This window comes from Protopterus annectens, chromosome 7.part0, assembly GCF_019279795.1.
Source record: "Protopterus annectens isolate FY-2018-M chromosome 7.part0, PAN1.0, whole genome shotgun sequence".
In the NCBI taxonomy this organism is placed as follows: Eukaryota; Metazoa; Chordata; order Ceratodontiformes; family Protopteridae; genus Protopterus; species Protopterus annectens.
In genome coordinates, this window is record NC_056739.1 from 485,444,757 (window position 1) to 485,472,336 (window position 27,580).

A 27,580-nucleotide genomic window follows, 5' to 3' on the forward strand; every position below is an offset into this window, starting at 1 on the left:
GTGAGTCTTACCTTTTGTGATGCCCAAACATTGGAGACTGTTCATTACATTTTTTGGGAGTCTCACATATCCCCTCGGTTGTCTCTTTCCAAATTGAGGGAGATACATTTTTCAGTTGAATGTGTTTTTAGCGTCAAGTTTTTCCTCATGGGAGAAACTCAATCTGGGGAATTGGAGAAGTGGAAAGTTATGGGTAAAGGAGGTGCAGCCAAAATGGGCTAAATAATTTTGAATTGGCCAGTGTCGGAACCGAATCAGATTCAAAGTTCCACAGGTTGAATCCAGAAGAAGCAGGTAACATTGGATTATGTTTTTCCCATTATATCTTTGTTTTCTGTGCTATTTTAATGCCTCAAAATCACTCCAAATGCTTATTTTACAATTTTAACGTGTTTCACAAAAATGGTGGCAGATGGGTCCTGCCATTGTCAAATGATCTTGGTTTCTTGCCTTCATATCTTCTTCCCAGAATACATTTCAAGTCCTCTTTTTATGAGTCATGCCAGATATTAGGAAGTGGTGTTGTTTTCTCATGCTATTAAGATAGAATGGCAGGAGTGTGAAACACTGTCATCTAATGCACCTTCTGTAACAGAGCTGCTTCTTTATTTGTCTGTCAGAGCTTGTTCTTTGCTATAAATAACTGTTAGCTATTTCCAGCAAATGAAAGTAGTTAAATAGCATGATTTTGTAAAGGGATTCTTTTGCAGTTCTAGAGGAATTGACAGACCCTTCCCGCACTCATCCCAAGATGTGAAAACTCTCAATGCAGTAAATGATCTTTGTTGTATCATGTATAGCTGACAGATACTGCTATTAAGGAAAGGACTCCGAAATAAGTCTGTCTGCTATTTCCCAATGCCTTCAGTGCCAAGTGTATACTTTTTCTTTTCATGAATGATGCAGAAATAAAAAGTGCTTTTCTAGTTTCATAATTATTTCTGTCATGTTCACTCCCCCTTATTCTGTTTCGTATTTATTTCTACTTTATTAACCGGATAAGTGAACTGGTCCCGGGTCTTTACCACTGCAGTTCAGATCCTGGTTGAAAAAGGCCATAACAAGTAAGAAATGCACTTGGCAATACAAAGAAAAAAATACTACCATAAAGACATTTGATAATGATCATATATACAAGACATATTCAAGGTATGACAGTGAATATGTAAAACACTAAACATTTACAAGAATGCATACACTAATAATGCTTAAAATATGGAATGTTAACTTTATTATAAATAATGAATTGTTTGCAAGCATATTGCACAGCTCACAGCTCTGTCAGATGTTACTATAACTGACTACGAATTAGCAAGTGAATGTGGTATGGCTTCACAAAAGAAAAGTGGGTAGTAATTACATTTTCATCACTTTTGTTGCCCTTGATAGTATGAAAACATACTAAACCTACAAATCTTTGAATGGAACAACCATTACAGTAGAACCTAGTAACTAGTATATGGTTGTGTTAGCCCATGTCTTTACTGCACTTGCACTTAGTTTCTTGAAAGTCACTCAGTAGTCTATATTACTGATATTTTCTGGGAGATTGTTACAAACAGCTGGAACTATTTTTAACAAAACTATTTTCACATGTGCCAAGTGTGAATGGGGTCCTGAATAATTGACTACTGCCATTATTCTTAAGAGATCAAGGCTAGTTTTGAAACTGCTGTCTGTTTTCGCATCTTGGACAATATTTTTTGTTTTGTAGCTGAGTATATTGAGCAATAAAGTCACTCTAGCCGTTTTTGGTAATCAGTTACTTGAACTGAGAGTAGTGCAGTTTGTGCTTTTTATCTTGGGTGTATAGTGCTCTTAAAACTTTAGAATGGGTAAAGCAGATCACATGGTGGAGGAGGAGCTGTTACATGCACTTCCAGAGCACAGTATTCAGGTTTACAGTGTAATTCTGCCATCAGTCAGTTGCTACATTCCTTCATGTTTATCATTTTAAATAACTTAAAACAGCTTGAAAAAGATAATCACTATCATGCATTCCAGAGATGGCATAATCTGCTCTCACCTTATATCATTGGTACATTAAATACATGCATGCTTCAAAGCAGGCACCACCATAAAACAACTGGAGCAAGTTCATATAAAGAGACTGGAGAGGCTGTGTCAAGACAAGTATCTAAAACCAAAAAAAAAATCAGTGGAACCCACTTTGTCAAAATGACAGATCCACCAGTGACACGGATAATGAAAAAGATGGACAAGGCACCCACCTTTCATATATACACCACAGTACTGATTAGCACAAGAAAACCTGCTGTTTCTTGTACAAATCAATGCTTGCAAATTCCATTATCTATGTATTATACACCAGTACAGAAACCTGATGTTGGTCATGCCATGAAAAAACAGTGCAACTTATGTTATGCAGTATACGCACTAATCAAAGCGGGCATCAGATATTACCACATGGAAATACATATTTTAAAGTGGCATGTGATCCAGTCATCCTTACCTGTACAGCTGACAGATAACATACCACAGAGACTAGGCTGAATACCTGGAAGATGACAAGAAAAAGCAAGAAGAGTTTACAGAAATATTTATGGCTTTACCAACTCAAGAAGAAGAGTAAATAGGCAGAGTTGAAGAATGGCAGTGCCTCAAAACACCATGTGTGTGGACTGTTGAACACATATATGGCCAAGCTAGGTACAGAAATAAGGTACATTAGGCAAGCTTGTTCATAGGTTAGTACTAGGCTGATTGCCATCTAGGCCATTTTAAGCTTAGCTAATTACCCCATGTGAGAATCAAACCCTATACGCTGTGCTTGTAAAGTAAACACTTTAACCATTGCACCAACCTCTCACCCCAAGGTTTATATAAAAATACTATGTTAATTGCTTTATCAGTCATTTTTAAGCCTACTCAGGTTCCTTGGTGAGAGTCAAACCCTATAACTCTTGTCTGGGAAATAAACACCTAATCATTATGCCATACTCTAATGTGAAATGTGGAAATTCATGAAAACATTGAAAGAAGGGAGTGCAGGAAAAAGTGGTAGATAGAAAAGATGGACCAGGTTAAGAAGGAATACAGGTCAATTAACAAAGAAGCTAAGAGAGACATACTCCGTACATAGCTGAAACATTCCTCCCTGGACTACATGAAAAGAGATGTGATGGAACTCTCGGATTATGTGGCCCATGCAGGTATGACCCTAGCCCTGAGCAGTATTCTACTGTCACCCAGAATGATACCACAGTACGAGCAGAAAATGCTTGACTTGAATTGGCTAAATTTCTGGTGTCATTCTAAGGGGATGCAGTATCCGTCTGCCTGGGACTACATGATCGACGGACCTCGATGCTTTGTCAGAGATGGCCTGCATGTGTCACTCCTGGGATTCCGGGTACTGGCTAAGGCTCTTGCCACCCCTATAGTGCCTTTTTAGGCAATGTTTGAAACACCAAAATTCTACCATAACAGCTACAAACAAATGCAAGCTGAGGATCATGCTGCTCAGTGCTAAAAGTCTAAATCTCAAGATGCACTTGCTCGAAGCTCTCCTCAAAATGAAAATGTTGACATCTGTGCTGTAATAGAGACCTGGTTTAAAGAGGCAGAAAGCACCCCTGCACTCCCTGGCTACAACTCATTCCATACCTTTCGGCCCCAGAATATGGCCGGAAGCTCCAAAGGCAGTGGTGTCTCCATATTCTTAAAGGATACACACACCTGTAGACTGGTAGTCCAGCATAATGCATCTGAGCTACTTCAGGTACGGCTAACACTGGGTAAGATGGTGATACAAGTCATAGCCTGCTACAGAACCCCAAACATGTCCCCAGACTCTCACTCCAACTTCCTAAGCACCCTGAAATCTATCAAGGTCCAACCCAATACTGTCATATTGGTTGACTTCAACTACCCTTCCATCAACTGGGAAAACTATTCCAAGTACCAATGTACAGGCCCAACGCTTTCTGGAATTTATCAGTTCCAATGCCCTGGACCAGCTCATTCTGACCCCCACTAGAGGAAGCAACATCCTCGACATGGTTATCACCAACATGGGAGACTGTTGCTCCACACCTATAGTCAATTCCTCCCTGGTTAAATCTGAATACAAACTGATCACCATGGAAATATCCATCTCACCTACCCCCCCCCCCCCCCCCCCACTAAGGTGACCACCCTGAAAAAATTCTCTAAAGCCAACTTTGGGCTCTTAAAAAACAGAGGTGGTTAACTTCTTGGCACCTGTGCCAATGGAAAATAGCTACATGACTGCCAAATTACACACCAATGCACTGTATGAGCATGTACACAAATGCATGGTCCTTGCCATACCAAATAGAACTAAGACGCTTTCCTCCAAAAAAATGTAGCCAATCTGGTGGCCCCCAGCCATCAATAATCTCTACAACAGAGGGGAAAAAAACTGTTGCAGAAGAAAATGAAGTCACAAGACTGGAAAACCTCCCTTATCAGTATCAACAAAAAGCTGAGATCCCTTATCAAATCCTCTAAAGCCAGCTATGAAGGCAGAATTGCAGCTGACACCAAAAACAACCACAAAGCCTTCTATAGCTGTATCAAAAACCTCAAAGGCAATACCCAGATTTGCTCTGAGTTATTGCACAATGGCACCTCCTAGACTGAGCCAACAGATATAGCCAACATACTGGCCGACAGATTCAGTGTCAACTTTACCCCTCACCCCCCCAAGAGCTCTATCACAATACCAGAAGAAAGCCTGGTACCCACTATTTCTGTGGCACAGGTAAAAGCTGCATTGTCCAAAGCCAAGAATACAGCATCCATGGGACCTGATAAATCCCTGGCTGCATCCTACATGAGCTACAAAACGAACTGGCACCACATTTGTGTGCCCTGATCAATCACAGCCTTACCTCAGGATATGTCTCTAACAAATGGTGCACTGCTGCAGTCATCCCACTCCATAAAGGGGGAGCAACTACAGACCCTGGTAACTATTGCCCCATTAGCCTGACGAGTCTGGTATGCAAAGCTATGGAGCGCATCATCATGGACCTGCTTAACAAAGATATAAGCAATTTCCAAACTCTTGACCTCACAGAGTTTGGTTTTGTCAAGGGGAGATCCTGCCTGCTGAACATGGTTGACTTCTTTGAGGCAGTCAGCAAGGCTCTGGATGAGGGTAAGGCAGTGCATACAGCCTACCTCGACCAGGCCAGGGCCTTTGATACCATTCCCCACTCAGGTGTCATTGATAAACTCACCAAACTAGGAATCAATCCTTACTTCATTAGATGGGCTGCAAATTGGCTCACAACAGGACCCACAGAGTGAAAGATGCAGATTCCAAGTCAGAAAGTCGATCAGTCACATGTGGAGTCCCACAGGGTTTGGTCCTGGGCCCTCTCCTGTTTGGCATCTACTTCTCAGAAGTGCAGGCCAACACAGAAGGACTCTGGCTGACCAAGTTCACTGATGACTGCAAGCTAGGAGTCATTATCAACTCCCCAAGTGATGCAGACATCCTACAAAAGGGCGTCTCTGAGACCAATGACTGGTGTCAGAACCATGGCCTGAAGTTTAATGCCAAAAAATGCATTATCATCCCCTTTGGAAAAAACTCAGTTCCCATGAATTGCCACATTGATGGGAGCCCACTGAACACTGAAGGGACCATAACAGATCTGGGCACCCAGGTCAACAGCCACCTCACCTTTGACCACCACATTGCCACTGTGGTCAGAAAGTCTTTCTATGTGGCACATTTTATAACCAAAGGTTTCGCATCCAGGAAGAAAGAGGTCATCATCCCTCTCTACTTATCCCTCATTAGACCAATAATCGAATATAACGCCCTGTTTGGCATGTACCTGACCAGACACCTACAACAGCTGGAGAGTCCACAAAAGTACCTCACAAAAAGGATCCTAGGTGTTAAACACATGTCCTACATGGACAGACTCAAGAAACTTCAGCTGTTCTCAGTCTCTTATCATCTACTTAGAGGTGATCACTGCTTGACTTACAAAGCCATGTCCAAAGCAGCCCTACTTGAAATGCTATACCTAAAGAAATCCCAATCCCCCCACGCCACATGCTTCAGAGATCACAACCTCATTAACACAATTAACAGAATATGCTGGAGGGACAGGTTCCTCTCCCAGAGACTGCTCATACTCTGGAATAAGCTTCCAATTCATGTCAAGCAGAGCAACTCGCTGGCCGTCTTCAAGAGAAATCTTGACAAGTGGATGGGTAACAGAAAGTTCCCTCCAGGGATCATTCCAGTTTCCCTACTGGATATGTGCACTGTGAACTAACATTGGGTGGCAAGGTGCCTGGACAATTTCTTTGGGCTAGGCTTGTAAAGGCTCCAGGGCCATTAGCCTAGTACACACCTATGAAACTATGAGAGCAGTTGCAATAGCAAATAACAAGGCATCAGAGGCACTTTACCAGTTTCTGGAAAGTGACTGAGCAGATGGCATAAAAAGACTCTATAACGTTGCAAAGCAAAGACTGAAAGGTAAGGAAAATAATCATCAGACATGCTTCATAAGAGATGCTAGCAGCGACCTGCTTCCCAGTCCTCAGCACATTAAAAGCAGATGGAAAGAGTACATCTATCAGCTTCTGGATGAAGAAAACCCCACCTTGGCTATACTGCCCCAGACACAGCCTACAATGAGAAAAGAGGAAAGGTATTTACCAGAGTACTGGTGAATAAGCATTCTAGTGTCAGTGTACAAGAACAAAGGGGATATTCACAACTGGAGGCATTTCAGAGGTATCAAGCTCCTATCATGCTGCATGAAAAGACCTGGAGAAGATGGCTGATAAATGAATATACAGAGTGGTAAATAGTAAGATGGGAGATTAGTAGTTTAGATTCATATCATGGTGCAGTACCACTGACCAGATGTTTGTAGTGAGACAGTTGATAAGAAGGTAGAGCTGAGAAAAAAATCCAATTGGGCATTCCTTAACTTTGAGAAAGCATATAACAAGGTCTGAAAAAAGATCATCTTAGCAGTGCTGCAATGGTTTAAACTAGTGCAGTCTGTGTACAAGGACCTGATTTGACAATACTAAGTGTTTGGGCTCACAGAGTGGTTCTCATTGTGAAATGGAAGTAAGTGTGTATCAGGGTTTTCTGAACCACTGCTGTTTATTCTGCTGATGGATTAAATTAGCAAACCAGTTGGAGGAGAGAGATCAATAAAACTACTACTTGCAGACAATGTAGTAACAGCTCTGGAAGAACTTGTGTAATTTGCAAGCTTGTACTGCTTATTGTGAAGTAAATATATGTGTAGTAAAATACATCAGCGTTCTAGTGTTTTTAATTTACTGTACATGATAGCATACTCCTAGCTCTGGCACTTTGCCACACTTTTTCCTGACTTTCAGTTTATCTGTTACGACCAGCTAAAGGCTTTGTTCTGCTACTGTATTTGCTGCTGTTTCCCTACCAGTTGTGCAGGTCCTTTACATCCCTGCTCTGTGCACTGCATACAAACTGTCATATTTTTGACCATTCCTCCAGTTTTGGTAATCCCTTTTACTTTCTTTTTTGCTATAATCCTGTTAACAGACCTTTATGTTATCTGCAGATTAACTCATTTCTTTCTAGACCTTCGTAAGTTTTAGTTTCAGCCCTTTAAATGAATTGAATGTAATATGTGAACTCTGGTATCTTACAAGTAATCCATCCACATCTCCTTTTTCCCATTTTTGCACATGGGGTCGGGGTATTACTTCAACAGTGACAATCATCTAGAGCCAAGGTTTACACTGTCGGGTGACTATCCCTGCCATGGTAGTTCTTCCACACCACACACTTGCACGCACACTCACCCCTATGGCAATTTAGAATGTCCAATCCACCTACTGCATGTTTTTGGAATGTGGGAGGAAACCAGAGCACCACTTGAACATATGGAGGACATGCAGAGTCCGCACAGAAGGCACCCCAGCCGAGAATCAAACCGGGTAACCTTTTGCTATGAGGTGACAACTGATATCTCACAAGTAATCTTGACTTTTTTAAAGTGTACTCTATTTGTTATTATATATGCCTAGTTGCCCAGCCAATGTATAAGTCTACCACTGCTGGACCCTGTCCAAATCTGCCACATGTTTACTCACCTTTGTAGGGCATTATCTAATTTTTCATGTATTTCATACAGAAGCAAAATGGCAGAGCCTATTCAGATGTCATATAGTTAAAATAAAGAAGAGTTCTACAAAAGTGTTTCATAAAGTAAGGTTTTGAATTATCCTCTAGTTGAGTTAAACAAGCCTAGAAGTTAACATGTGCTGTTCTTGGTGGAACTGTTCTCCATCTTCTCTGATATTTTTTCTATTGTTTTGGGGAAAGCATAGGCTCTCTCTGTGATCAAGGCACCCTGCAGTGAAGACGAGAGAGTGATACTGTGATCAGAAAGGCAGAACAATGATCTTAAAGTACCAGCGAATGTGAATATAGTAGCATATGCCATGCAGTGATATGTGCAGTGTGATAGCTCTACTCATTTAGGAACTCCCTTCATTTTGACACACTACAATCCCCACTCCGGCTGCAATATGATGTTCTTCCTCTCAGACCCTTCACATAAGTGCCATCTCTCTAGGGTGTACTGCAAGGACCCACCTGGATATGGCATGATTCTGTCACTCGTAATAAAAAGGAAGTGATTGTTCTATAAAAGAGGCAGAGGGTGGAAACCAGCAGTGATGGTGGGGATCAGAAGAGTGAGCGTACTGTTGTGCCACTAATACAGCACTTGCAGCCTATTTTATGGTTAATGCAGTCTGTGTAAGTGGAACATAGGGGACAAGGATGTGTTTCTACAGTTATGGTTATCCATAACTGTAATGAAAGGCCTTATGCAAATGTTGGTCAGTCTTGTCATGCTGTGTCTTCCAGGATAACCATAGCTTCTCTACATTGTGCTGGGATTGTTACATGATATTATCATGCAGAACTCTGCAAACCTGGTTAAACGGCATCTGAATTAGTATATGCAAGTCTGCCTTTTCTGCCATTCAAGGACTGGGTGAAGAGGAGTGTTTAATAATGTGGTGGTGCCAAATTCTATTAAGTATGTAGAATAACACAAATGAAGACGAAGACCTCAGGGCTGATTCCGCTTTATTAAAATTTAGCACTTTTGTCCTTAGTTTAATGGAATTCTTCAGATTGAAGAAGATTGTGTTATTCTACAGTTTGTGTTTGTGCTTGTCTATTAAGTTTGTACTTTTGATGAGAGAAATGTGAAATCCCACTTTCAGTCCATCATGGTTCATCTTATACAGGTTGCTCTTTCCCATTAAACCCTTCTCATTTGTTCCTGGTGCTAGAATGGAATGTAAATGTTTTAATGGGAATCATAAGCCTCAGTCTTGGCCATGCACATTAGTTTGTATGAGCCTCTATAGTTTCATGTATGAAAAGTATTGTATGTTTTTTGTTCACATTCACAATAAACAAGGAAAAAAGCATCAGCTTCAAACACATAGCATTTGCTTCTGCTTCCAGATGCTAACAAAATCTGTGACATATTTAAATTTCCCTAATCACCCAGCTTTCTTTCTGTGATACTGTACAGATAGTTATGCAAGTGTATTCACAGATTTGTTATGTTTATTCAGATTGTAGTAGAGATGTCTTCTTCTTCTTCTTTCGGCTTTATCCCGGTTAGGGGTCGCCACAGCGGATCACCTGTCCGCACATTGAATGGCAGTGGAGTTTTACAGTGTCGAGTTGCCAGCCCGGCGCCCAACCTTCCACAGAAGGCACACTCACACCTAGGGCCAATTTAGAGTGCCCAATCCACCTGCAGCATGTCTTTGGGATGTGGGAGGAAACCGGAGCACCCGGAGGAAACCCACGCGACCACAGGGAGGACATGCAGACTCCGCACAGAAGGCACCCCAGCCGAGGATCGAACCGGAGAACCTCTTGCTGTGAGGCGGCAATGCTAACCACTGCACCACCGTGGCCGCCCAGATTGTAGTAGAGATGTATTCTTCTAATTTCTTTTCTATCTGAACAAGACAAACCATCATCTGAAACCCTCCCTGTCCCTTGATAACCATGTAAGATTCCTAAATGTAATTCAGGAACTAAGTGCTGCCAAAAACATTTTTATAATGGGAGATTTTAACTACCCCTCAATAAACTGGAGTAGTTATAACTCCACAGTTGGTATGCCTAGAGATTCTTAGATTCAATAAAAATTCCCTTGAACAAGCCAGCACTGTTGTGCTCCCTACTGAAATGTCAACACTCCAAATGTTGAGTGCAGACATGTCAAAAAAAAAAAAAGCAAAAATGCAGGAGAGGAGTAAAGTCCATCCAGAATTTATATATACTAACTCCAAGATTACCATAACCCGGGGAAAAGGGAATATTCTGGGAAATGGCCATTTCGTACTTAATATATATATGTATTCCATCTTTTCAGCCATTCAGTCTCTGTGTTTTGGGACTCACTCTAGTGGATCCCAACATTTCAAATAGTTACCAGGATAAAGCCCTAACTACAGCCATAGAAACCCAGATTCATTTAGTGGCTTGGGTGTCCGAGGTACTGGCAGGGAAGGATAGCAATTGGAGGGTGCTATTCATAGAGGGGAAATAGCCCTTGAATGTAACAAATGAACACAGGAACAGTGTGAATACAAAAGAAGTCATAAATGAAAAAATCCCTAGTGGAAGCAATCAGTGGCATGACCCCTCCCCTCCGGATGTCCTTAGGTTTCATGTTGGTCCCAACCTTTAAAAGGGAGATAGTTCTAGGGCAATAGGAGAGGCTGGTAGATTTAACAATGGACTGGGGCAATAGGGTAGCTGGAAAGAATGAACCATAAGGGGGAAAAATCCTGAGGAAGATAGTTAAAAAAACAGCCACAGGACATATTTTGATCTTTTTCTTACTAATATAACCACTACATGTATGATCTTTTTAGTATTTTCATCCATGAATAAGTTTGACCCTAAACGTACCCTTGTTTTTCAAAATCTCTAAAATCCCAGAAGTCAATAATTCTGAATTCAAGAATATTCTCAAACTGTATGACAAGCTATTCAAATTCACTTGAGATATCACCAGGCCTGATGCATACATGCCTGCTATTTATGCAAAAGAGTTCTAGTCCCATATAGCTACTAGACTTAGCTGTCCCCTCTAGAGCCAAAAGTAATCTGAAGTTTCTGAACAAACCACCCTGGTTGTCCTCCAGCTTAAATAAACTCTGTAACAAGAAAAAACATCTCTTAAATCATACATTAATTCTACATTCCTCATATGTAAGATTGCAAAAAGTAAAGTTATTATTAGGGCTGTTAACACAAATCGTTAACTTAAATTAACTTGTGAAGACAATGATAATTACAAGCCTTCTTTAGTTACATAAGGAAACTATGAGACAACACACAACAGTTTCCTGAAGTTATCCAAAATGGCACCACCCACTCAGACCTATAGACATAGCAAATATACTACCAGACAAATTTTGTGCAAACTTTACCCATGAAACAACTATCTTAATTTCACATATTCCTAAATCTCTTACACCTCCTAATATCACAAAGGCATCTGTACTGAAGGTGTTCTCTAAGACGGAAATACTACTTCCATAGGGTCCAATAATTTTCCTAGATAATAAATAGCACTAAACATAACCTTGTGGAGTCCCTTAAGTTGTTTAACCTAAACTACAAGACTTGTCCCTGATGTATGGTGAACTTCAGTGGTGATGCCACCACACAAGGGCAGCCCTACCATGGACCAAGGAAACTACAGACCTATTAGCCTAACTAGACTGATTTGCAAAGCCATGGAATGCATCATATCTGACCTAATAATCTACGATATCAAAAGAATTATTATACTCAAACCACACTTTGGCTACATTAAAGAGACATTCTGCTTGCACAATTTAACTTCTTATATAAGGTAACGTGCTGTAGACAGCAGTAATTCAGTACACAGACCTTATTTGGATCTGGCCAAAGCATTCAACACTATCTCATATACTAGCATTGTTAACAGGCTAAGTGTCTTAAAAGTATATCCATACATGGTGAAATTGCTAGCAAACTGTCTGAAATATCAACCCACATAGTTAAGGTGGCAGGTACCTCTTGGTAAAGTATGAGGGCAAGTAGTGGTATGCCCCAGAGTTCTGTACTGGGACCCATCCTTTTGAGCATCTTCTTCTCCAATCTCTAGATGAAGTAGACCTTTGCTAAGTCTGCAGATGACTTCATTTTGGGTACTTTTGTCATATTTCCTTCTGATACCTATTCATTACAGCAGAAACTAATGTTTATAGACAAGTGTATGGAAAAGGGGCTAAAATTAAATGCAAACAAATGTAGTATCACCACATTTGGTAAATAACTTTCTCACAACATAAAATATATTCAGATTAGCATTAACCCTGCCCTTGGACTGCAGCATTTGCATATGGCCTTTGATGACAAGACAAGTGAAGCACTACGGATCACAGCCTTCTTATCACAGTGGAGCTACACTTCTGAGTTCGAAACGTATATTGCATTGAATAAACTTGAATACAACAGGTTTATGCATTGCAATGTGGGTTTCTGAATCCCCGCTGTTATGTTTCCGCATATTTTGTGATTAAGGTCTCTGGTTTGTTATGTACCTTAGGATTGTGGTATAATCTGCTGTGTTCCTCCATTATAAAATCATGTCTGGCAACAATATCATTCATTTTGTGTGGAAATAGTAATCTGTACATTTCTTAATGATACACCTTTTGAAAATTTCTTGATAAATAAGAATTTCACATTCTACATGGGTAGAAGTAGTAGGTATATATATATATATATATATATATATATATATATATATATATATATATATATATACACACACACACACACACACAATTCTACATGAATTTTGAACAAGGACACATAAAGAGTTTCATTACGCCATGAACCTTTTTATGTTATTTTAATTTTTCCAGATGAACTTTAAAATATCCACTCCCTACAGCAGGTTGATTATAAGCAAGCTGAGCCTTCTATCAATTTTTAAGATGTTCATGGAAAGCTGTACATTTTTGTTTCACTTACAGGGTCATATTTATGACAATGGAAGTCTTCTCAATAGTAACTGAAAAGAAAAAAACAAGTCTGATTGATTCAATCAGTGCTATGAGTTGATCTGAAGTTCTCATATAAACCACAGGCTGTAAAATATCTCTTTTCATCAAACCCTACGTGTAGGGTTACATGGAAGAAACTGAAACACCAGTTGCACTTTAATGCATAAAGTTATCCATCTGCTATATTTTTTAGAACTGTGACATTTTAAAGCTTGATTCATACTGAAGTCTGGTGTGGAGGTCTGTAAGTTCCTAGTATATGGGCTGTAAGAATGTTAACCAGGAAGAAGTCAGGAAATGGTGTTATGGTGGTGCGTATTTCTTTTGCTCTCCAGGAAAAGGGAGTTCAGGCACATTATTTAGGTGTCCCATGAGGAAAATGCCCACTGTTCCAATAGTGAAGACGAGGATGGCAATCCAGAAGCAGACTTTGTCCATGACTTTTCCAATCAGTACCCAGTTTTCCATTTCCTCATTTTCAAAATCATAAAGAGAATGAAGAAGGAGAAGAAAAATGATATTAGCATTGATTGTATCTTTTAATCTTATTTTTACAATGTTATATTTATAATACAGTCCATTCCCAAGGCAACTTGGTAACTTTACATCCTTCATTATTGCTGTATCCATTGATACCGCTCAGTTTATGTCATGACCTAGTTAACAGCAAGCTAAAATAGAGAACTACAAATTACATTTTAAATACTTTTATACAGAAAAGTAAGACCAGCATTGATTGAAGCATACCTACACAGGGTAACATCAGCTAGTTTTCCTGTGCCATTACAGCAATGCCAAGTCTTGTAAAAAAGATTTAATGAAGCAAGATTAGTATATAAGGTACAACAAAACAGTCAGATATCCTTTAAATACCTGATGGGAGGCAAAAGGGTAGGGTAGTAATTATATCAAATTCACATCTTCACTGTAAGAGACAAAAGTAACATTACTTTGAAATGCCATTCTAAGCTTAAAAAAAAAAACAGCCATTGGATGCAGGTTTCCCTTTTTAGCAGCAACCTAGAAGTACTGTCTGGCTAAGTGACTTGCACAGTCAGTCACACAGTTTGCAAGTATAAGATGAGGTTATCAAAGCTAGCACAGCTGAGTGACGGTCATTAGCTGTCATAGTCTGAAATGTCTGAGTTAAACTGATATACCATCTCAGGCCACAACATCAAAATATTTATTTTATTACTATGTTTTCATGTAGGTAAAGTTTTTGCATGACCCTTTATGAATATTTTGCTGAGAAATTAAGTGCTGGGCCTAGCCAGGCTCTGAGATATTTATATGTCTGAATACATTTTAATTGATGAAAAAAGTATAGAGTGCACCACGACCAGTAGAAGTCTCCAAAATGTTCCTTGATAAAATGAAAAAAGCACAAACTCATAAAGATAACTCCACTTTATTGGAAGCGAAAACTGCAGGAACAGGTGTGAGCGCTTTCGCGTTGGCTTGCAACGCTTCATCCTGCAGTTTTCGCTTCCAATAAAGTGGAGTTATCTTTATGAGTTTGTGCTTTTTTCATTTTATCAAGGAACATTTTGGAGACTTCTACTGGTCGTGGTGCACTCTATACTTTTTTCATCTCTTTGTGCTTTGTAAGTAGAGTGCTTTACCTGGCAGCGTGAGTTCTTTTCATTACATTTTAATTGATGCCCATCAGATCCACTTATTCCGTATCTTCTTTGTGGCTACTCAGAAGCTTATAAGTTCTCAAAAACAGTATTTTTATTTTACCCACTGCCTTTAAATCCCAGCTGTTCAAAAGTCTGGCAAAGTTAAAATAAAGTGTAAGTAAGTGAACTGTGAATAGCATAAGAGGAATTCCTGGACTTCAAGATGACCATCCCTTTCATGCAGACCTCCACCATACATACAACATTGCAGCTAGAGATTTTACAATACAAACTTAGTATGCAAGGTACTACATAGCAGTCAAAAGGGGTCTCCTTACCACTGGTGAGACATTTTTTGAGATTTGCAGAAAGCCAGTAAAAAAAAAACAGTCTTTATACTAACTAGAACATGATTCCATGTTGTGGGCCCATAGACAGAAAATGATTGATTAGTCAACACACACAGAGTGGAACAGAGAATAATTGGACAGAAGGAAATTAACAACATGGTGTAATAAACAGAGCAATACAGTTCTGTTTTCTTGCTGAAAGTTAAGTTTTCTTAGTAGTGAGGGATGATAACATTGATTATGGAATCTAAAAATTAGGCTGTATGCATTTACTATGGCATGGTAGGTAATGCAATGCCAGTAAATTATTGGAAGAGTGATACATTGATGTTTATATTGGGTGACTGTAACTAACTCTGAAGTTTTGGGTATTATGAGTGCGATGGCTTTCATAATAATGGGGGCATATCTGAATGCTGCTTTGGCACCTTGTTATCAATGGTGAGTCTGACTTCACTGGTTAAAAAGCTATTGACTCTGTACAAAGTAAAGTTTGCATGCATGGTAGTAGATTAAAGAACAAAGTCAAAATAGACACTTAAATATTTAAATTGCTTAATGTTTTAATGATATCACCTGTAAGTGGCATAATGTCCCAGTCATTTGGGATGCAGCCTTATATATGTATTTGTATGAATATATCAAAAATCTTATATTGCTTTCATTACAATTGCTGTTCTGTCTCTTACTACCAAACCAGCCCTGGAAATTGTCTGATTCAGTGATTATTTACAATTTCTTCACTTAAAGTGATGGTCAGAGGCCAGGATAGCTAAATTGTTAGCATAAAGGATTATAGTGAAGGTCAGTCTGTTTGTAGGGAGTGTAGGTCCTGAGGTTAAGAAGAGCTGGGATTTTTGGTATAGTGTCTAATTGATTGTAGTTCCATACTCTCCAGCCTAATGATAACATTTTAGTTGATTTAAATTGAAGTTTTCAAGCCAGTATGCTGTAAATCCTGGAACTTAATGACAAAAAATAAACAGATAGAAATTAGAAAAGACTAGGAAGAAAGAAGGAGGAAAACAAGTTTTTTTTTTTCAAATAGAAATTTTATTGATTTTAACAAACACTTATATAATAAACAATTGTAGGTTAGCAATATACAGAAAAATCGAGGAGACTAGAAAAACACAACTCATTATATACAATATATACAAATGTGCTGTTAAGAACAGTGAAAACAAACAAAAAAAAAAAAACACTTCATGGAAATCTAGATGGGAGATGATAATTATAAGGACTGCACACACTATAATCACCCTTTGGCCAAAATTTGAAGTACAAGTATAAAGAGGGAAATAGTGTTAATCTTGATCTTGAGCCATCTTGATGCCGAGGTAGGGGTAAAGGGGAGGAGGTAAAGAAATTAAGTAAGCATCTAAATGAGTAGGAGAAGAAATTAATGAAGTAGTTTGACTTGTAGTTGTTAACTGACAATGAAGATCTCAAATATAATATTCCAAAATTTCTGGTAGTATATCTGTTTGTGGGGGTTAGTTATTAAAAGTTTTTGTGAAGTAATGTATTTAACCACCAAGTCCCTAAAGCCTTTCCAGGACATCTTAGAGTGATCTATCCAGTGTTTGGTAATGTAGAATTTGACTAATAGACAAAGCGTGATTAAGATATGCAATTTTAATTTAGACAATTTAAGGTTGGTAACATGTAGCAAAGCCATTTCCCAGGAAAGGGTTGATTTATGATAACCCATCTTGTCAAGTCTCACTTTAAGAGAACACCATAAACTGTGGGAGTATTTACAAAACCACAGAATGTGAAAGATGTCTGCATTGGGATAGAGACAGCAGGGACAAGAAGTGGACACCTTTGGGTCAAATTTGTTTAAGTGAATTGGAGTGAAATATAAGTTGCTGGTAGCCATAAATTGTGTATAGGTAAGCTTTTTGAATGGGGAAAGCAAAAGTGAGGATTTAGTAGCTGTTAGTTTCTGATCTACTGATAGGTTTGTCCCTTGGTGGTCCCAATATTCTGCAAATACAATTTTTTCTTGATATAGAATTGAGATTATAAACTTATAAGATGAGGATAACATACTTATTTTACTAGCTAAGCTTTGCAACAGCTTGGCTACCAAGTTACAGTCATTGTCACTAGAGGAATGATCATGGAGAAGAGATGCAATGATTTCCCTTTTCTGTCTCAGTATTATGATATTTGTTTTGGTAAATTTAAGATGGTTTGAAGAGCTGTTAATGATGAATGACTATGCTTATGGATATCCCATAGTGTATACTCCTTTATTAAAGGGTAGTCTGACAAATTTATCATGTTGTTATTTAGTTTGAGATTCGGATTAAGGTGGATTGGCTGGAAAAAGGGAAGTGCAGAGTCTAGTTTTAGGGATTTAAATATCTCCTGGAAGATTTTGATTATAGCCTTCAGGGTGTGGTGTAGAGTCAGGTTTTTGAGGGTTGATGGACTTAAAAATGGGAGAGCTTTAGGGTTGAATTTGCTATTTAGGGCATGGTTATGCCACATTTTCACCCAAAGGGGAGACTAGGATACAGAGTTTGGATGATGGTTAGCAATTGTATTCTATTGGCATGTATAATTCTATATTATAGTTGTAAATCGGGCATAGCAAGACCACCTTTACTTTTTGGAAGGATCAGTCTTTGATAGGATACTCTTACTGATTTGGGGTGCCATATAAATTTCGCAAAAGCTTTATGTATTCTAGTGAAAAATGCATTGGAATTGGAGGAAAGGATGCTTGAAGATGATAGAGAAGCTTTGGGAGTATATAAATTTTTATTATAGAAGTTTTAGCTAGCATAGGGAGTTTCATCTGTTGCCATCTAGACATGTCTTGTGAAATATTTGACCATATTTTTGATAAATTAGAATGTAAAATGGAAGAGGAGGAATGATCATAGGAGACTCCTAAATATTTGAAGGAGTAAACTATGTGGGAAAAAGAATCTCGGAAAAAATATTGTCTATGTGTTAAGGGATTTATCGGGAAAATAAAGGATTTGTTTTGGTTAATTTGGTAATCTGAGAAATAAACAAAGGTGTTCAAAGATGCGATGATTTTCTTAGTGTCAGGCATGGGGTGTTCAAAATAAAGGTTCAAGTCATCTGCAAAGGCAGTCATGCTGGTGTTGGTATTGAAAATTCTGGGGACTGAGTGGTATGTTTTTTATAATATGGATAAGAAAAAAGGTTCTAAATATAAGTTAAAAAGAAGAGGGGACAAAGGACAATCTTGTCTGGTGCCGTTTGAAATTTTTATTGGTTATGAATATTGTTTGTTTATATAGAGGCATGTGTAAGAGCTATTATATAAAATTTTGATGATGTTGACAAATTCGGGGGGAATGTTGAAATAGGATAACACTGTGAACAGAAAGTTCCAGTTAACCCAATCAAATGCTTTGCATGCATCTAGTATCATTGCGTACACTGGGTTTCTAACCTTTTTTGTAAGGTTAATCATGGTTTCCATTGTTAAAGTATTATCCCAGGTGTGTCTGCTGGACATGAAACCTGCTTGTTCTGCAGAGATTAGAGAATGAATAACCTTTTTAAGCCTTTCAGCAAGTATGGCAGATAAAATTTTTATGTCAACATTCATGAGGGAGATTGGCCTGTATTTATTAATATTTGATTTGTCTAGACTATTTTTGGGGATTAGTATGGTCTTAGAATGATTAATATAAAGGTCTGTGATGCCATTACTTGATATGTAGTTATAAAGCTTAAGAAGGATGGGGGCTAAGATGTCTTTGAATGTTTTATAGAAGTCTGGGGACTAGCCATCTGGTTCTGGAGCTTTCCCTAGTTTAAGGTTGTCAATGGCCTTTGTAATTTCTTGGATAGTCAGCGGAGATGAAAGGGTAACTTTCTGGTTTTCATTTAATTTTGGAAAGGTGAGGCCGTTAAGATATTTTTCCATCTCTGAACAAGGGCTTTGGAATTTATTGCTAGCACAGATATCAGAATACACTTGGTGGAACAAATGGATAATTTGTGTATTTGATTTATAGAATGTATTCTGATGGTGAATAAGGGCAATTCTGGGAGATTTTAGCTTATTTTCGATCAGTCTGGCAATCACTTTAGAGGGGAGGGGTTGAATCCACTTGGAATATTTAGTTATAAATCTTGATTCTTGAAAGGAGTAATAGGATTGATGTAGTTCAAACAACTCTCTTTGTTTATTTATCATTTCATTTTCCACAGTTACAGTGTAGTTTTCTTGAAGCTTAACATCTAGATTGTTAATCTTGGACATTAGGCGGTTCTCCTTCTCTTTTCTCTTTTTTTTTTTTGAGCTACATGGATTTTTGGATGAATATACCCCTGAGAACAGTTTTACAAGTCACCCATCGAACGTCATACAGGATGTCCAGGTCTCGCGTGCCATAATTGAGTTCATTTAGGATATAGGAGACTTCCTCAATAACTGTCGGGTCTTGCAAAACACTTCTGTTAAGAGACTAATTAAAACTCTTATTAATTTGGGATTGGTTAGGTGTAAAGTTTATTCTTAAAGCTATTTTAGAATGATCTGAAAAGAATCTTGGCTCAGTTGAAAATTTTATTTGCCAATTTGTTAGAGCATTAGACATGAAAAAGAAATCTATGTGAGACCAAGAATTATGGCATTTAGAGAAGTATGCATAAATGTTATTGTTTCTGGGGTGACTACCAAAGGAAACGGAGTTGACCAAGTCAAAGTCAATGATTAACTCTGTTAGAGCTAGGGAGGCTTGTAAGTTATATGTTTTGAGTTTATTAGATTGGTTCAATTTAGGGTCAGTTACTGAGTTCCAATCCCCCCCTAGAATGTAAAGATGATTTGGGAAGTTAAGCAACTTATTATATACTTTTAAAATAAATCCCTGCTGTCCTGAGCATGGTCCATATACGTTCATAAATAAAATGAGTTTATCATAAAGTGGGGTTAGGCATGTAAAGTAGCACCATCTACCCTCTTGGTCCACGCCTATGTCAATAATAGATGGTTTAAATAAATTTTTAAAAATAATCGCTACCCCCTTGGTGTTACAACTAATTCCCAATGGGATAATGTCCTTTATCCATTTCCTATTCTTCTCCTTTACCCAATCTTCATCAATCATATGTGTTTCTTGGATATAGCAGATATCTATTTCTGATTTAAATAATAATAAGTGCATTAGTAGATTTCTTTTGTTTTTATCCTGGAGCCCTCTGACATTCCAGGATATTATGTTCCATTATTTATCTATACTTGATAGGATTTAAGGTTAAATTGTTTGGGTTTATATGGTGATCTAAGGGGGAGAGGACTAATAAATGGCTCAATTTTGACTCTAAAACTAGATAAGTTTATGATAAGTGATAAGAATGCAGCACAAAACTCTCTCAAAACTACCCCAGTGCCTACCCACTTATCCCCTATATTTGAGAGAGAAGCAAAATGAAAATGACTAGAGATGTATGACTGTAAAGTAATAATGAAGTTGACAAATTTGCAAAAGCAATAACAGTATTTACAAAATATATACATTTGTCCCATTCCAAAAAATGCCATCTGAAACCCTTCTTAACTAATCCAACTAGCTCCAGATGAGAATTTACCAGCTTATAGAAAGCAAAATAGTGCTTAAGATGCAAACTCATACATAAATTAAACACTTATGCAAAAGAGCTCATTAGGCACTTTCTAAGACAAATCTTGAAATAGTGATTCAAGCAGAGAATAATTAATAGAATTAACAAACAAAACACTCCTAAGAGAAAACAGTTATTATTTTATACATTTGGCTTTCCTTCCTTACTAATATGTTGCATATTGGATGATCCATTAAAACTGAGCAGAAGTGACCTAAGGTAATGATTTGAGCAAGCAAAAGGGCATAAATAATACTAACAGCTTCTTGCTCTGGTCAAGACATTTTAATCCATAGTGAGAGGTAAATAAAGGTTCTAATATTAAGGACACAGTTTGTCCCCATTATTTATAGTTCTTAAACTGAGTTCACATGCTTTTAATTTGTATTTTAAACCAAAAAGGGCTGTTCACAATATTCTAGCGCTTACATTTTGTCTGTGTGTTTAAACACTGCAACATGAGTGTCCTTATAACAAAAGGGTGCTAATATAAGCACTCCATCTTGTATCCAGTCTCACCACAAATAATAAATGCTGGTAGGATGTGCCAGACAAGTAGGAGCTTTATCATGAGACTCACAGCAAGGTGATCCGTACTGTTATTTGTAGGTGCCAGATTTGAGCAGAATTCTCTTCGTACACTTAATAAGGAAACTACCGCACATCTGTAAGGCTCAAACAGGGGTGAAAGCTCATGACTTGTTAATAGGTAGAGCGTGATTTGCTCAACTAAAGTGTAACTGGACCCACAAATTTAAATTAGATCTCACCTTCATAAACAGTAAAACTTGAAACTGCAATGATTCATTCACAATGAAGCATCCTTTGATTACGACGAGTATATTGTCCTGAAACTCAAATATGCTTGCATACAGGACTTCTCTTTTATGCATGGGGCAAGCCAGACTGGTAGGAGGAAGTTATTTACTTATTTCCTGGTTGAATAGGTGCATAATCTAATCGGCGAAGTATTTGTCACTCTTTATGGGTCCTCCTGGCTAACCAAAGATGCAGTGATCGTTCCTGGGATTTGTAAATGAGTAGCGGATATAGCGTTGAGCTATATTTTCTTTTATTTTAACCAAGGAAGGCAAGAATCTAACTTAAAAGCAGTTGACTGGGAATGGAATGACAAAAAACATATTCTGGTAATAGAATTATTGTTGTAGACCTCGCATCTATGCAACCAGAGCTGATCCAAAACATTTTGTGAAAATAGGGTTTGCTTCCTTGGGGGAAGACATTGTAAATTTAATGTCTTTATAATAAAAGGATAACAAATTTGGAAATCTCATTTGAAATTTGATTTTGTGTGCAATAAGATCTGCACAGTATGGTTACAGTTTACGGCGCTTTTCTTTGATTTCTTGGGGGGAGATCCTGGGAGATAGAAATTGTAAACGTGTTCCAGGTGAAGTGTTTTAGCTTTTTGTATGATGAGAGTATTTCTTGGACATCTTGAAAGTTAAGAAGTTTGACGTAAATGGACCTTGGTGAATTGGTGTTTTGTGACTTTTGGAGGGCTCGATGTGCTCTTTCAATAGTGCATTCTGCCGGAGGGTCACTTGGGTGAAGCAGAGTGCTGAAAATTTGTTTTAAAGTGGGAATCAGTTGACTTCGCTCATATTTTTCAGGTAATCCTCTGATAATAAGGTTATTTTGCCTGCTCCTTGCTTCTAGGTCTAGAATTTTTAAATGAATATCAGAGAGTGTTTTGTCCTTGTTTTGTAGTTCACCTTTTAATTGGGCAATTTCTAGCTCATTTGCTTTGGATCTCTCCTCAACTAATTGTAATCTATCAGCAATTTGGTTAATTGTTGTTCCAAAAGTATTCAATTTATCAGAAAATCCTTGTATAGCAGCTTGTAATGGAAAAAGTGCGCTTTTCAGCTCATCCATCTGTATGATGACCTCAGCCTTTTGCTTGGCTGGTTCTTTCACTAATTTTTGTTGAGTTTTGGATGTTTTCTGTCTTTTAGGGGTCACATCTTTTTCTGGGGATGAAATGACTGACCGTTTAGTTTTTGTTGTTTGGGTGACCATTCCTTCTATGTTTTTAGGCATTTTCTCACCTCGGTTTTTGTCTTAACCTTCCTCTCGTGGTTGCTGTTTATTGCTGAGGTGCCGAAGCCTTCAGGCCTCTAGTTTCCATGTGTGTACTAGTTTTGGTAACAGCTGGATAGTGAATTTAAGATTAATTCGTAGTTTTATCAGATTTTTAGATGATTCAAGTAGAAACAGGTTCAGAGCATGTAGTTCTTTTTAGCTGAGAGTTCTTTTTCTAGGATCTGTTGGTTTATTGCAGTAATTCAGCTCATTAGAATAGGAGCTATGTGGAGAGGGTACTGTTCAAATAACCACCATCTTGGAATCCCAGAAGGTGGAAAACAAGTTAAGCAGCGAGGAATATCTTGAACCTTACTAACATGAAGCAAGGCAAAACCAATCTGAGAGAGGCCGGGTGGATATGTCAGGAATAACAGATTTAAATGATAAAAAGGATAAGGTTTACCAGGAATCAGTGAAAATGTCTGATATTATACATGAATATATAAACTAAGCAGATAGAAAAATAGAAGAAAATTGTGCTTAGTACCAGAGCTGTTTAGCTTGCTGTGACTGATTCTACAACAATCTGGATATACAAAGCTGATATAAATATACTTTTTTCTACTTGTTCTGTTTTAGTGATAGTTAATGAAACTGTACTGCATTTATCTGTTTCATTGAATATTGATTGAATATTGGTGGTTTCTCTCTCTGCAGTTTGTTTCTCAGGGCAAGTTCAGCACTTGAGCTCAAAGTCAGGCAGGTTCATAGTCGGAGTTGTTTTAGATTTTGTGAAGTTCTGTGTTTATCTAATTGCCTGGGGGTCTATCTTTTGTTTTATACTACTGGTATAGTTACATTTCTGTGTATTTGTGCTCAGTAGCAGAGCTGTTTAGCTGGCTGTGACTGATTCTACAACCACCTGGATATACAAAGCTGATATAAGCATACTTTTTTGCACTTGTTCTGTTTCAGTGGTAGACAACAAAACTGTACTGCATTTATTTATTTGTTTCATTGAATATTGATTGAATATTGGTGGTCTCTCTCTCTGTAGCTTGTTTGTTTTCCCACCATCCCTCCCAAGTGTTGTTGTGCTCTTAAACCTGGTGGCTTTGTAATTGCTCTCTCCTGCTATAAATTTGTCTTTGGACACTCTTCCCAGCCCCATTTCATTTGCTCACTCAACTGAGTACAGTGAGGTCATTTGGGAAGGACTACCCCCTTGCTTCTTTGATTTCAGACACTCCTACCAGTCCCTTCTTATCAGCTCTGCCTACTGTGTACAGAAACAGCATTTGGGAAGGCCAGCCCTCTTAGTTTCTTAACCTGGAATTATCTTCTGCTTCCTCCCTCTCCACTTAACAAAAAAAATTATACTTTATTCAGCTGCTCTTACTGTAACTGTGTTCTACCTACTTTATTACCTTATTTTGCTTTGCTGTGTGCTCTTAAGTGTTTAAGTTCTCTTATTCTGCTGAATATATTACTGCTTGTTAGTAGCCTGATTAAATTTATTTACTAGTCTAAGCATCTTAGTTTTGGTTTTAGCACTTGTGCTTCAGGCCAGTTATTTTACATTTAAAAAGGTTTTTGTGGTCTACACTCTTGTGGACAAACCCTTATCAAAACCCTCTCTCCATAAGTTCGCCCAAGTATTCAGAACACTATGTCTGGACAATTCCCATTAGTTTCTGCTGCCAGCCTGGTCGACATGGGCATACTAAGACAGTGTAGCAACTGCCTCATGTTCACTGACAGCCCTCTTCTCCTAGCACATAATTCTTCTTCTTCTTTTGTCTGTTCCCATTAGGGGTCACCACAGTGGATCATCTGTTTCCATTTCTTCCTGTCATCTGCATCTTGCTCTGTCACACCAACCACCTGCATGCCCTCTCTCACCACATCCATAAACCTTATCTTTGGCCTTCCTCTTTTCCTCTTACCTGGCAGCTTCATCCTTAGCATCCTTTACCCAATATACACAGCATCCTTCCTCAGCACATGTCCAAACCAACACAATTACGCCTCTCTGGCTTTGTCTCCAAACCATCCAACCTGGGATGATCCTCTAATACACTTATTCCTAATCCTGTCTACCCTCGTCACACCCAGTGCAATTCTTAGCATCTTTAATTTTGCCACATCCAGCTGTGACTCCTGCCTTTTTGTCAATGCCAATGTCTCCAACCCATATAACATAGCTGGTCTCACTACCCTCTTGTAGACCTTCCCTTTCACTCTTACTGGTACACTGTCACAAATCACTCCTGACACTCTTCTCCATGCACTCCACCCTGCCTGTACTCTCTTCTTCACCTCTCTTCCACACTTGCCATTACTCTGAACTGTTGATCCCAAGTATTTAAACTCATCCACCTTCACCAACCCTACTCCCTGCATCCTCACCATTCCTCTATCCTCCCTCTCATTCACACACACATATTCTGTCTTAGTCCTGCTGCTCTTCATTCCTCTCCTCTCTAGAGCATATCTCCACAGGCATACTCTCACTTTTCAAGATTTCATTAAACAATCTGGTTAAAAATTCCACTGACATTTCTCCTAAACACATCCAAGCTTCCACAGGTATGTCATCTGGATCAACAGCCTTTCCATTCTTCATCCTCTTCATAGCTATTCTTCTACTTGCAAGAAATGCATCTACATCAGTAACCTGGAATCTGTGCTCTCTCATGCCACAGTCAGTACTCCTGACAGAGATAAGATTGCCAGCACAAACACCACACCACCCACATCACATAGTTAAGCACAACAAACACCCATCTATGCAGAGGTCCTCAATAAAAACTTACCTAAACAGCAGAGACCTCCAAAACACACTCACAAACATTCCACACACACAACACCAAACAAATCCACACAGCAGACAACACACCAGTGTCTCACAAACACAGCCCATAAGGCATAACAATAAACCAACTCAACCCATAAGGCATAACAATAAGCCAACACAGCCCATAAGGCATAACAATAAACCAAACATGCTAGTCATTGGCGACTCAGTTGTGTGACACAGTGATGTCCTCCTCACCAGGCTCGACAAGGAGAAGGTCACGGTCAGTTGTCTGTCAGGTGCCAGAATCCACAGCATCATGCACGCACTTAAGTCTCTCCACAACAGGTACAAGTATGACTGTCATTGTCCATGTTGGTGTGAATGACTTGAGACGTACCTCCCTGGACTATATGAAGAGAGACATTATTGAGCTCTCACAGTGTCCCAGGCAAGTATGACCCTAGCCCTAAGCAGAATCCTACCTTCACCAAGAATGATACCACAATAACAACAAAAAATAATTAACTTTAACAAAACAATTGGCTTAGTTTCTGGTGTCATTCCAAGGGGATCCAGTATCTGTCTGCCTCGAATGACATAGTTGACAGGCCTCATTGCTTTGCCAGAGATGGCCTCCACCTGTCACCCCTGGGATTCCGGATCCTGGCCAAGGCTCTTGCCTTCCCCCCTTGTGCCTTTTTTAGGCTATGTCCTAAAGACAAATCTTCCATCATAAAAGATCTGTCAAAAAGCAAATTGAAGGCAATGCTGCTTAATGCTAGGAGCCTCAACCTGAAAATGCACTCACAGGAGTCTCTCCTCACACTGGAAGATGCCGATATCTGTGCGGTCACAGAAACTTGGTTCAGGGCTGCGGAGAGCACCCCTGCCTTACCAGGCTATACCTCATTCCACACATTCTGACCCCAAAATGAGGTCAGGAAGACTAAGGACAGTGGAGTCTCTATCTTCATTAAGGACAGGTTCCCTTCCAGACTGATTTGCCAGCATGATGCACTGGAATTACTCCAGGTAAAACTGACAGTTGGCAAGACACCCATCCAAGTTATAGCCAGCTATAGATCCCCCTCCATGACTGAGGACACTCACTCTTCCTACCTGGTCCTACTTGACTCCACCAAGGTACCCCCTAACACCCTAACTACCCCACCATAGAGTGGGTGGACTATTCCTGCACTAATGCACTCACCCAACGATTCCTTGACTTCATCAGTTCTAACACACTAGACCTGCTCGTCTCATTCTCCACAAGGGGAGATAACATTCTGGACTTGGTTCTCACCAACATGAGCAACCACTATACCACTCTCATAGTATATTCTTCCCTGGTGAGATCAGATGATCAGTCTGTCTCACTTGAAGTTTTTATTCCACCCACCCACCCCCAACCGTAACCAGACTTTAAAACTTCTCAAAAGCTGACTACACCCACCTAAGGGAGGGTATCAGAAGTTTCACACCACCACCACCCTCCCTCTCAGAGGATGCAGATAACTGTGCTGAACAGTATGCCAATGCAGTATACAAGCACCTGTACAACTGCATGGACTCAGCAATACCCAACAGAGCTAAAACCTGCTCCTCAAGGAAACACAAACCTGTCTGGTGGACATCCTCTGTTAACAAGGTTTGCAACAATTTTATTTTATTTTATTTATTTTACATTTGTTAACTGAGAGAGTCCAACTGGACACAGGTCCATTTTCAGTGGAGGCCTGGGGAGAAAAGCTCCAAGTTAGTTAAGTTACAAAGTTGGTTAAACAAGTTGGTACAGATGTAATCAGCATCAACTGAGGTCAACGTCAAAGTTATAACTAGGTTTACATGTTCTAATTGTAGGATTCTGAGTCTATACAGCAAATAGTCATACACATGTTCAGAAAATCTGATAATTCAGAGTCTTCTCAGGGTATTGAGTCATTATCAGAGGTCAACATCTACATAATACAAAGGTTACATGTACATTAATGCTAGAGTCTAAGTCTGTACAGTCATAAAGA

At 38.9% G+C, this 27,580-nt stretch overlaps 1 protein-coding gene across 1 annotated transcript in view; it reads right to left on the minus strand.

Annotated features, from left to right (window-relative positions):
• Positions 1-12,940: 12,940 nt before the first annotated feature.
• Positions 12,941-27,580, minus strand: part of LOC122806555 (acetylcholine receptor subunit gamma-like) — a 645,882-nt gene continuing 631,242 nt past the window's right edge. The window contains exon 12 of the mRNA XM_044077085.1: positions 12,941-13,581. Within this exon, the coding sequence (XP_043933020.1) occupies positions 13,414-13,581 (168 nt within the window). The 3' untranslated portion in view covers positions 12,941-13,413. The remainder of the gene's footprint in view (positions 13,582-27,580) is intronic.